The 12,302-nt window shown below is 42.8% G+C and overlaps 1 protein-coding gene across 1 annotated transcript; it reads left to right on the top strand.

Moving 5' to 3' along the window:
* Positions 1–3,032: 3,032 nt before the first annotated feature.
* On the top strand, positions 3,033–3,911 carry LOC115412775 (vegetative cell wall protein gp1-like). Its single transcript, XM_030125435.1, has 2 exons — positions 3,033–3,081; positions 3,220–3,911. The coding sequence occupies exons 1-2, from the start codon at positions 3,033–3,035 to the stop codon at positions 3,909–3,911; spliced, it is 741 nt and encodes a 246-aa protein (XP_029981295.1).
* Positions 3,912–12,302: the final 8,391 nt, after the last annotated feature.

The following is a 12,302-nucleotide window of genomic DNA, read 5'->3' as shown; positions in this document are numbered from 1 at the left end:
CTGTCATGTAACACTACTGACCGCCAGTATCTGTTCAGCTTTGAGCCCCCCCCCCCCCCCCCCCCCCCCCCCCCCGCTATGGCAGCTGCAGGGCAGGTGAGCTTCTGTCAGAGCAGAGGACAGCTGAGCCTGGTGATGGGCATGTGTGTTATAGGAGCTGCTGATGGGGGGGCAGAGGGTCAGTAGGAGCTCCTAGCGCCGCCCCCCCCAGTCCGGACAGGCTGTGAGCTGAATAACAACTCAGCATCTGTCAAGTAATGAGATCTGCTGCTCAGCGTTCGGATCTCACATGCAAACAGGTAGAGGAGGATGATGATGACGACTTGTCCTGGTCACTTTAGGCAGATGTCAGATGGTCCCATGTCTTCCTGCTCTTCGTGGTCGTCACTACATTGTTCTACATTCTATTACTTGGAGGCGTAAGAACGTGGTGTGCTAAAGCTGTGGGTTTTCTCCTTCAGTTTGTGGGAGAACACTGATATTTGCTGTTTTTCTGAGCGTTCAAAAGGCACAGGTCGATACCACTCATGTCGGTGTTGTAGGAAAAGCGCTGGAGTCGAGACGTCTTTTATTAGAAAAGTGCGGTTGCTCTGTGCAGACATAAACAAACACATTTGGGTAGGGGAGCTCTGGTCAGAACGCTATCATCAGCAGGAGAACATGCATAGAAAATGGAAGACACATCGGCTCCCTGAAGGGACACTCACTTATTCCTGTGGGATGGACGCAGCACAGACTAAAAGAACCAGCAGAGCAGAAGTGTGCACCTCAGGGTCAGCTGACGGCACTGGGACCAAACAGTCTGACAGCCAAAGTTTCCCCCAAAGGGGACTGGTGTCACATGGTGAGGTGTCACAGTGTCCCGTCATGTACCTGTGATATTTTGGTTTGTAAGTACACATGATCTGGTCCCTCTAGTATGGGCTGGAATGTTTACTTTAACGGTCATGGTTTTGGATCAGAGCTTTTGTCAGTTCAGGTTCCACTTTCAGCCCAATATGATCTGAAAGACCAGCAAAAGAAGAACCGTGAAAAAAAAGGACACTTACATGATGAAAATGTTTACAAAGAGTCCTTTAAAAAATGAACAACCAACCTGACATTTCTGGAGAAGAAGAAGCACAGTTTGAACATATTAACCCATGCAGACCTGGGGCTACTTTGTGTCACCTCCCAAATGAATGTTTCTCTATTTAACTTCTGTGAAGTGATTAATTAGAACATTATCCTCTGTATTTTAGTGCGTTTTTTTCAGTGTTAATCATGTATTTTTTTATATTTAATGTGTCAGATTGTCAGTGTCTTGCGTAGTGCTACCTGTACATTTTGTTTTGTGACTTCCCCTCATTCCAAACTGTAACTCCAGCCTGAAAACAGACACATTCCATTCTGTGCCGTTTTCTGAGTCATTTAATGCAATGACACGCTTCCTCATGCACATATGTTCCACCAACACAACTTCCCTCTAAACACTTTTCACAGCATCCTGCTCTCAGTGGTGCCCAGGTAGTCACCAAAACGACCCAGACACCTTTTAGTGCAGTTCCAGAACAACAGTGGAGCAAACCAGACCTGTGTGCACACCTGGACCAGTGTTCGCAGAGTGGACATGGGTCTGGAGGTCCAAGACTAAAGAGTGGACATGGGTCTGAAGGTCCAAGACTAAAGAGTGGACATGGGTCTGGAAGTCCAAGACTAACAAGTGGACATGGGTCTGGAGGTCCAAGACTAAAGAGTGGACATGGGTCTGGAGGTCCAAGACTAAAGAGTGGACATGGGTCTGGAAGTCCAAGACTAACGAGTGGACATGGGTCTGGAGGTCCAAGACTAAAGAGTGGACATGGGTGTGGAGGTCCAAGACTAAAGAGTGGACATGGGTCTGGAAGTCCAAGACTAACAAGTGGACATGGGTCTGGAGGTCCAAGACTAAAGAGTGGACATGGGTCTGGAGGTCCAAGACTAAAGAGTGGACATGGGTCTGGAAGTCCAAGACTAATGAGTGGACATGGGTCTGGAGGTCCAAGACTAAAGAGTGGACATGGGTGTGGAGGTCCAAGACTAAAGAGTGGACATGGGTCTGGAAGTCCAAGACTAACGAGTGGACATGGGTCTGGAGGTCCAAGACTAAAGAGTGGACATGGGTCCGGAGGTCCAAGACTAAAGAGTGGACATGGGTGTGGAGGTCCAAGACTAAAGAGTGGACATGGGTGTGGAGGTCCAAGACTAAAGAGTGGACATGGGTGTGGAGGTCCAAGACTAAAGACTAGGGTGTCAAAGTCAGAGGGACACGGGAGGACGGAATTACAGAAATGAAACAATATTCACAATAGTGTTGGAGTCGAGACCGGCTAGACCGAGACCAAGACATTGCAGAGACCGGACAGTAACGAGACCAAAACACACACAGTACTTGTACAAACTCAGTACTACAACCACACACAGAGTACTAGACATGGATGGACATGTCCATAACTGAAGAGACCTGGAACAGAAATGCCGTTGCTTTCTTCATTTCCACCTAACCCTAACCCTGGACCTAACTCTAACCCTGGACCTAACCCTGGACCTAACCCTGGACCTAACCCTAACCCTGGACCTAACCCTAACCCTGGACCTAACCCTAACCTGCAGTCCAGACAGAACCCTCATAAACCAAATGTCTTGTGTTTCCGTTTGTGGAAGTGAATGGGTTTGTGTCTAATGTCGACAGACTGAAACACCGCTGGTGTTTCTTCTTCTTTTGGACTGGACGTCCTCCTCCTGCTGGAGCCGACTGAAAACACAGACATGGTCAAAAAGGACTGAGTGTGTGTGTTTTTTTTCATTAAGAGGCTGTTAGAGGGTAAGCTCATTTATTATTTACAGTCAACTACATATATTGTAGATGTTTCGCATGAGTGGGTTTTTGTCAGAAAAGATTCTGCCAGTGACATTTAGCTTTTGTTCCAGTTGCTTCTGTGAAAGTGGGGGTGTCTTTCATTTTTCATGTGGGGGTCAGGGTGGACTACTGGAAAATGCACTTTAGAAGCAGAATGCTGAAGCTGGCCTCCGTTTCCTGCTCTTCTCCTGTGACCTTCAGCTGTAAAGGCACATCCTGGCTCTTTTGGAAGTCGATTATTGGATGTCCTTTTTTTCAGATTCACTTTTAGATCAATAATTAGACATTTACTACTTTTGCTGCCCTTAGTCATTCCAGGAGCGGCATTACATTACATTTAGGTCATTTACTAAACTTAACCCTACCCCCTACCCCCTACCCCCTGTCCCCTACCCCCTACCCCCTACCCCCTGTCCCCTCCCCCCTACCCCCGTCCCCTGTCCCCTACCCCCTGTCCCCTGTCCCCTACCCCCTGTCCCCTACCCCCCTGTCCCCTACCCCCTGTCCCCTGTCCCCTACCCCCTGTCCCCTACCCCCCTGTCCCCTGTCCCCTACCCCCTGTCCCCTACCCCCCGTCCCCCCCGTCCCCTACCCCCTGTCCCTGTCCCCGACCCCCTGTCCCTACCCCCGTCCCCTGTCCCCTACCCCTGTCCCCTACCCCCTGTCCCCTACCCCCCTACCCCCTGTCCCCTGTCCCCTACCCCCTGTCCCCTACCCCCTGTCCCCTGTCCCCTACCCCCTGTCCCCTACCCCCGTCCCCCCCGTCCCCTACCCCCTGTCCCCTGTCCCCTACCCCCTGTCCCCTACCCCCGTCCCCTGTCCCCTACCCCCTGTCCCCTGTCCCCTACCCCCTACCCCCTACCCCCTGTCCCCTACCCCCTGTCCCCTACCCCCTACCCCCGTCCCCTGTCCCCTACCCCCTACCCCCTACCCCCGTCCCCTGTCCCCTACCCCCTGTCCCCTGTCCCCTACCCCCTGTCCCCTACCCCCTACCCCCTACCCCAGTGACATCCCGGTCATGCTCATGGTTTAATTTCTCTTTTGTAAACACACATCTGTTCTGTGTGTGAGTCGTGTGTTGCATTAGTGTGTACAGCAGTGTGCTGTGTTTGGATTTGAAGAGAAGTGATCCTCAGGGCTATGGAAAAAAACCACTGAACCCTGGTCTTAGCGCTCATGTGCAAAGCATGGCAATTCCTCAGTCCACTGCACAAGCTTCCATATTTGTGTGTCCCCTCTGGGCAGTGTGTTCTTACATATACAGAAAAATGAGTCCCCATATGGTCCTTCAGAAGATAGTCCCCCCTTCATAATGAGAGCTCTCATTAGGCAGCAGAACCTCTGACTTTCATCTACTATTAGAACATGGCAGCAGAATTTGTGCTTGTAAAGGGTGCAGGAAACTACTGAACCACACCATGTCCAATCTCAGCGTTAATGCAAGCTGATATGTTACCTAGAAACCCACACCAGCCGTCACTTCAGCATTTTTACACAGATGAAAGCCACAGTGAAACGCAAGTGTTGTGAAGGAGCAGTGCAGGCAATGACTTTTGTGTAAAGAATCGGAAAATCACACATTTATCCTCCTGTGTGCCTGACTTTATGTTCTTTCACAGTCGGGCTGTTCAAATGAACTGGATTATTTGATGTAAACAAATATCAAAGCCTTTGTACGAGAAGTGAAGGCTGCTGCTGAAGTACTTTTCTCCTAAAAACAGTCTAATTGGAGCGGCATTTCAGACATTCAACAACAGATTGACTCTGATATGAGGAAGATTTGTACCTTTAATGGTTCCCAAACACAAACCCTAACACCCAGAAAATCTGTTGTGTCAACACCCAAATGGATCTATATTTTACCAACTTCACCACCATCAAATTATTGCTGAAATTAATGCATTTTAAGGGGGTGTTTTAACGTCTGTCAGGGGTCCAAGATAAGTCACTTCCAACAGATAAGAAAAGTTCAAGTCTGCAGCAGCAGAAACAAGCATGTCTTTAAATCGATCTAATGCACATTCTGAAATGAGGCGCTGGAAAATGTGTTTGGAAACAACAGAATTCAAGACAGTGTCCATAAATGGACATTTAATGGAGACGCAGCGTTTGTCTGGTCTGTTGAATCCACTCAAGTGTCCAGAACTGACCTACTGCACAGCTGAAATAAAATGAAATACACATACAGATGAGACCAGATACTGTAAAGATATTTGTACAGTTTTATAGGAACAGGTACCAAAACCTGGTACCAAACAGACCCCAGGACCAAATGATTAAAACCTGACTTAAGTTCAGACTTTATCCATTTTCCTATTAATACTGGAGAAAACAGTAAATAGATTTCCTATGTATTTCAGGAACAGAAAACATGTCCTGCTCCCCGTCTTCCCTCTCTGAGACGTTCGTCTATGATACATTTGTGTCTTTTTTAATCCAAATGCCGGCTTTGGGTCTTAGTGTGACGGCCCTGTGTATATGTAATGTATAATAGGCTGCTAGCTTACTGCTTAATCATGCAAAAATGGGAAAAAAGTAAAGGAAATAATTGTGTTCACGGTTTGAACTGTAACTTGAAGTCTAACCTAAAACAGAACTGATTAGAATAGCATTAAAACAGCAGATGAATAAACAGTATCGATCAGACCTTATCCATACCCAGTCCTACTGTTTTATTGCACCAATTCACTTGTCGATATGGACTTTAATCACCTTTTTCATTTTGTTGCATCTTTTACATTGTTTTTGTCTTGATTTATATTTTATATTTACATTGGTAACTTAGTCGAAGTAATCAGTACATTTCATATTAAAAAAGGCCGTTGTCTTGTCCTGCGTCTGTCTTAACTTTGTCTTTTTAGAGTTTGGAGGTTCGTCCTTTGAGTCTTTTTGATGCTGTGGACATGTGTCAAATTGAGTTCATCATTGATAACATCATCTTTTAAACCCGTTTCAAATAGTGACGTTTATGATCCTTCTACCGATACTTTGATGCTTTATTCCAGTACCATTTTTGAACCGAGGCACCTGATTGGCCTGTGTTTGGTCACACTCAGCTTGTCTGTGGGTGAAGGTCCAGGACACGACGAGTTCAAACAAAGTAGGACTTGGAAGCCTCGTACCGTTGGCAGGTGAGTGTAAAACCACAGGGATGCTTTTTCACCCGGTCAAAAATAAATAACGCAAGTGGCTCAACAAACATGTAGTGTGTTTCAGTCCATTTGGGATCCTTTTGCACTGGGAATAGCTTTGTGAAACACTGAACATGTGATTATTTACTGTGTACCACATGCACTAGTGGGAGGAGCTTAGAGTCTGTGCAGTTTGTCATTTGTTCAGAACAGAGGATATTGAATTAGGCTTTGTGAAGGAAGGAAGGAATACATGCTAACGAATTAACTTATTAATACTGTGAATTTATTTTACAGCTTGCGTTTTGATGATTGCCTTTTCTATGTCTAGGTCCTTTTTATGGCTTGTTTGGATTTCTTGTTTTTGCTTAGACGTTGCATAAATGGAGGTTAAATCAGTCCAACGCAAGGTTATTATCGTTAACAAAAACTAACGAAATGACGAAAACTAGAATTGAAAAAACATTTTTGTTAACCAAAATTAAAAACTATAATGAAAAGAAAAAAGATAACTAACTGAAACTGTATTGTGTGTTTACAAAACTAACTAAAATGTTTAAAAATTGTGGATAAAATTCCCTTTGTTTTCATCTTTGTCAATGTCAGATTGATATGAAATCCATTTATTTTGCTCGAGCAATTTTAGCTGCTAGCACCATATGACACTTTTTGCTCCGTCACTTGTGTTCACTTGTGGTTTCCAGTCATCTTCTGGTCCCCACTCTACCTGGAAACATGGAGACTAAAGCAGCAGAGTCCTGTCTGGGATTGATTTGAATAGGAGCACAGAGAAGAAGAGAAAAGAGACCACTGAACTACAACTGAACTACAACTGAACTACAACTGAACTACAACTAAGCATTTAGAAAAAAATGAAAACTAATAAAAACTATCAAACCTGCTCTAAAAACGAATTAAAACGAACTGAATTAGAGAAAGAAAAAGTCCAAACTAAATAAAACTAAACTAGAATGAAAAATCCAAAACTTAGAACCTTGGTCTAAAGTCGAGGTAATCTTCATCAAATTAGATGAAAAACTTCAGTGAAATTTAGCAGCGAAGGGAGTTACATGTTCGATGGAAGGAGACAGTCTGAGTAAAAGCCCAAAGGTAGAAGCAGGACAAATGCGGTCCAATAGGAAACTGAGTGTGAACGTAGACAAAGCAGATCCACCGTCAGCTGAGCGGCTTTATGACCACAGGCTTTAGCCGGTTCATTCAAACACCTGCAGGACGTTTCCTCATTAGATTGTAACAGTTCAATCTAAATGTTCCTCTCATTGAGCCGGGACCTCTGGTGTTTACTCAAGGAAAAAAGAGCAAATATCAGCCTGCTGTCTGCAGCCTCCGCACTTCCACATCATCAAATATGAAGCATTGAGGAAAAACAGGAAATACAATATTTGGTGGCTTTTATGCAAATTTGACATTTCTCCTGCCGGTTCCACAGAGGCGGCTCTCTGTTGACCACAGATACCTGCCCGGGTTACTGCTGAGCTAGCAACAGCCAATGTCGCTTTGAGTCTTCATTATTTGTTATCAACACATGAATACCTGTCAAACACAAATTACACACATGCAGCTGTAGAAGTATGTTTCAGGGGACGTGTTGGTCCCATGGGTCCGTGCACGGGCATATCTTCTACCTGCACATTTAGGACTCAATTTCAGTGTGTAGCTGCTAACTTTTTCCATTTGTCCTATCAGAAAAAGATGAAGGAAATGATATTGTTGTGCTAAAGTATACATATCCACCTGTTTTCTGTATTAAATATAACTAATAACAGGCTGTAAGTGATAGACGTAACTGTGATGTTCAGTGTATTTCTGGGACAAATCTAGTAAAAACAAAAAAAAAAAAAAAAAGGTGAAGGAAAAGTTACTGTGACTCGACAAATATACATTTCCAAAATCTGTTTTCATAGAAGGGAGAAAAACATAACTGTGGAATAAAGCATCATTTAATTAGCTATATGGAATATTTCTCCTGCAAATGATCAAATATGACCTAAAAGTATCATTAGTGTTGAGAACAGAGCTTTGAGGTTCTGCTGAAGACACACATTTAGTAGACTGAACAGATATGGACTGAATTCATTTACACCGACGGGATTTATGTGACCACTAGAGGGAGTAGTGAGTCAGTCTGCTGGTCTACCACGGGGAGGAAAACTAACACCACAGGGCCTTTGAGCAAAGCATCAGGAGGAGACCAGATGGGATGAGAACCATGAAGAAACAACTTTTAGAGTCAAATAAAGTGATCATCAAATGTTGAATCCCTGTAGTTGTTTTCTCCACTGGACTCAGTTTGAAATGAACAGATGCAGTTGGATGGAAAATGACAGTTTCTATTTCACAGGTGAGTTTGACTGAGGCTGATGAAGGTACAGTCTACTCTCGTTATACCGCCAACTTCCGTTCATGGCCAAATTGGCGGTATAGCGACAATGCCGTTACAACGGGTTGCGTCCATAATGTGCATGTCTTTACTATATGATGTCTGTGCTGCCTCCGTTAACCCGTTCTAATTGCGTTTCTAAATAAATCTGGATTCTGTTATGTTGTAAGGGATCATTTAAAGTGGGGAAACATTTTAAGCATTATTATACCGTGTCGGGAAATGACACCCCATCATCTTGAGGCTTTGGCTTAATCCCACGTCCTCTTCCCGACATCCTGACCTACTGAGTGTTCTGCGATAAATGAACGGTGGCCGTTCCGTAGACCTACTCGTAGCTTGTCGCGATCAGCGTCTGGCGTGTTTGTTTCAGTGCATTGTTAAAATTTATGTGTACTCGATGGCAATCACGCTGGCGGTATAACGGTCGGGAAATCAATGGTATAAGTGTTATTTGTGCATGGAACTGGGCTGGCGGATGGCGATAGGCGGAAATGGCGGTAGCTAATGGAATAATGCATCGGGGATTTTTGTGCAATGGTTTTGGTCGGCGGTGAGCGAAAATGGCGGTATAACGGCAAGCGGTTTAACGAGAGTAGACTGTACACAGTTATTATGGGATGTTCTTATCTTTACTAAGTTTCAGTTTGTTGATCCGTGTTTCAGACTAAACTGCGACAGTTCTGACCTTGTTTGTTGGATTCAAACAGATCTTTAGTTCAGTTATTGACGACACAAACCAACAGAAAACGGAGGATTAGTGGTTTTACTGTGGCCGTTTTAGACTACAAACACAGCTAAGCTAACACAGCTAAGCTAACAGAAGGAATTAGTGGTTTTACTGTGGCTGTTTTAGACTACAAACACAGCTAAGCTAATAGAGCTAAGCTAACAGAGGGGATTAGTGGTTTTACTGTGGCTGTTTTAGACTAAAAACACAGCTAAGCTAACAGAGCTAAGCTAACACAGCTAAGCTAACAGAGTTAAGCTAACAGAAGGAATTAGTGGTTTTACTGTGGCTGTTTTAGACTACAAACACAACTAAGCTAATAGAGCTAAGCTAACAGAGGGGATTAGTGGTTTTACTGTGGCTGTTTTAGACTAAAAACACAGCTAAGCTAACAGAGCTAAGCTAACACAGCTAAGCTAACACAGCTAGGCTAACAGAGGGGATTAGTGGTTTTACTGTGGCTGTTTTAGACTACAAACACAGGTAAGCTAACAGAGCTAAGCTAACAGAGGGGAGTAGTGGTTTTACTGATCTGGGAACATCTGAGATTCAGAATGAAAACTTAATTGACAGAAATTTGAGTTCAGTGTTCCTCACAGCAGTGAGTGAGACTGAATAATGAATAACTGTCCAAATCAGACGTCCACTGACTGTCATGACACTGACATGACTGTTGTGAAAGGAGGGATTTCCAGAGCACTACCTCATATCTGTAGTATGTCATTTCAAACTGCTACAAATACAGCCCTGTTTCAGCGCTACCTCAATTCTCCAAAATTTTAGAAAAACTCTTCAGTAATCAGTTTGACAAATTCATAGACATAAGCTTTTTACTGAAGGTCTATATGAATTCTGATCAAACAGAGCAACTTCATTAGCATTAATAGACTCAGAAAAGGAAATCACCAATTCAATCGGCCAAAACCATCAGACAGTTGGAGTATTCATGGACCTTCAAAAAGCTTTTGGCACAATAAATCATGACATATTAGTAAATAAAATAGAACGTTCTGGTGTCAGAGGAACAACACTGGACTGGGTTCAGAGTTACTAAACTAACAGGAAACAGTTGGTAAAGTTGGGTGATCATCGTTCAAAGTGTTTGGACAGTACTTGTGGTGTCCCCCAGGGGTCAGTGTTGGGCCCAAAGCTGTTTATTCTTTATATTAATGGGTCTTCTTACGGTCCAAACTGTTCAAATTTAAAGATCTCATAGAATTTCAAACAGCTCAGATATTATTCAAATCAAAACACAAATCACTACCAAGAAATATTCCAAACCTATTCATAGAAGGGGAAGGAGGTTATGAATTAAGAGGACAACATAAATTCAAAACTTTAAAAGTGACAACGACTAGGAGAAGTTTTTGTGTTTCAATTTGTGGAGTAAAAATATGGAACAGACTGAAGGTGGAACTCAAAGAATGTTCAAACATCAGCCAATTTAAAAAGAGGTTTAACGACATGGTTTATACACAGAATCATACTGAAGAAGGTGTTTGAGTATGAACACATGGTGCTGGGTTGTTTGGTTTTTGTGTGTTGATTTATTTATGTTTTGTTTGATTTCTGTTGTTCACTTTATCTTATTGTTTACTTTATTGTGTATTCATTTGGTGTTGCCTTCACAGATGTATGTATGTATTATTTTTTACTTTTCTGGTATTTCTATGTTTGTATGTATGTGTGTATTTTTATATGTGTGTATGTATGACTATCTATCTATCTATCTATCTATCTATCTATCTATCTATCTATCTGTCTATCTGTCTATCTGTCTGTCTGTGTATATATGTGTATGTATATGTGTGTGTATGTAAGTGTGTGTATGTATTTATGTATGTATGTAGAGTTGATAAACTAGCTGAACTGATCCAAGGGACTTGATTGTTCATATATTCTGCTGATATGAAGTTAAACCATAGACTGTTTTGTGGAGAAGGGATTAAATAAGTTCTACTTCCTCCCACTCCTTTACAAATGTGGAAATGAAGTCATACTTTGTTTTTATGTATATGTATAGTTGTTGTTTTTTTTGTTTGTTTATTTTTCATATAATCTGTTTCATTTGTAAAAACTAACTAGGATTATTTTGTTTTGTTGCATATTCAAATTAGCATAACAACAAGCTAACTATCTAATTGACTAACTAACTACTGTGGCGGTTTTAGTCTAAAAACACAGCTAAGCTAACAGAGCTAAGCTAACAGAGCTATAATGTAAACTATCAGCTGATGAAACACATGATTATAAGAAACTGTGTTATTTGAGCTGCTGTTAAAATAAGCATCTGAGTTTGAAGAATCCAACTGGATTATTCCATAAAAACAGATGTGAGTAAACGCTGAGCTTTAGCCTTTATTCGGTCTGTGAAACAGTCTGTGGACACACGGTTAATTAGTTGGTGGTTTTAGTAGATCTGTTGTATGTTCTGTGGACACACAGGGTTAATTAGTTGGTGGTTTTAGTAGATCTGTTGTATGTTCTGTGGACACACAGGGTTAATTAGTTGGTGGTTTTAGTAGATCTGTTGTATGTTCTGGTAGGTGCTTTGTTGACCACTGAATAAACACTGGATTTTGGTGGTACCATTAGAAGGTTCGGATATTTCACGGAATGTTTATAAATGTCCAAAAAACATATCTTGTCTGATTCCAAGAGCTGGATAAAGAGAGTGTGCACAAATAGGAGATGATTGATTGAAGGAGCTGGAGAGTGAATGAAACGACCAAAATGTAATTTGCTGAAGCAGAACTAAAGCAGGGCTTCTGTGGAGATGGGACGCTCGGCCTCTCCATCTGCGGCCCACCTTCACGTTTCTCCTTTCAATCCATTTCTATCAATATGCATCACAGCAGCACGCGTGGGTTGTTTTGCGGTCCGGTGTGAAAGTTACACATCAAGCAACACTTGTGATCCATTAAAATGCACGATGATCCCAGTTCTTCAGATGTGGTGGAAAAGGATAGAGGGGAATCGTGGAGAGCATGAGTGTGAACATGCAGAGTACAAAGGGTGAAGCCCGTCAGAAAAACAAAGACAAACATGCACAAACAGTCAGATCTCCCTCAGGTTAGATTTCACCTGGACTAAATATAAAAGACTCACTGTCAGTGCGTGTGTTTCCTTTTGTTCATCTGTGCCCTGTGGTGGTTTTCACAT

Source organism: Sphaeramia orbicularis, chromosome 21 (assembly GCF_902148855.1).
Source record: "Sphaeramia orbicularis chromosome 21, fSphaOr1.1, whole genome shotgun sequence".
Classification (NCBI taxonomy): Eukaryota; Metazoa; Chordata; class Actinopteri; order Kurtiformes; family Apogonidae; genus Sphaeramia; species Sphaeramia orbicularis.
This window is presented reverse-complemented; position numbering and strand designations above follow the sequence as displayed.

What these genes read in the sequence shown, in the direction of transcription:
- LOC115412775 (XM_030125435.1), top strand. Translation starts at nt 3,033, where the DNA reads ATGCTGAAGCTGGCCTCCGTTTCCTGCTCTTCTCCTGTGACCTTCAGC. An exon ending in TTCTCCTGTGACCTTCAGCT is followed by an intron (nt 3,082 to 3,219) that starts GTAAAGGCACAT and finishes CATTACATTTAG; the next exon opens with GTCATTTACTAAACTTAACC.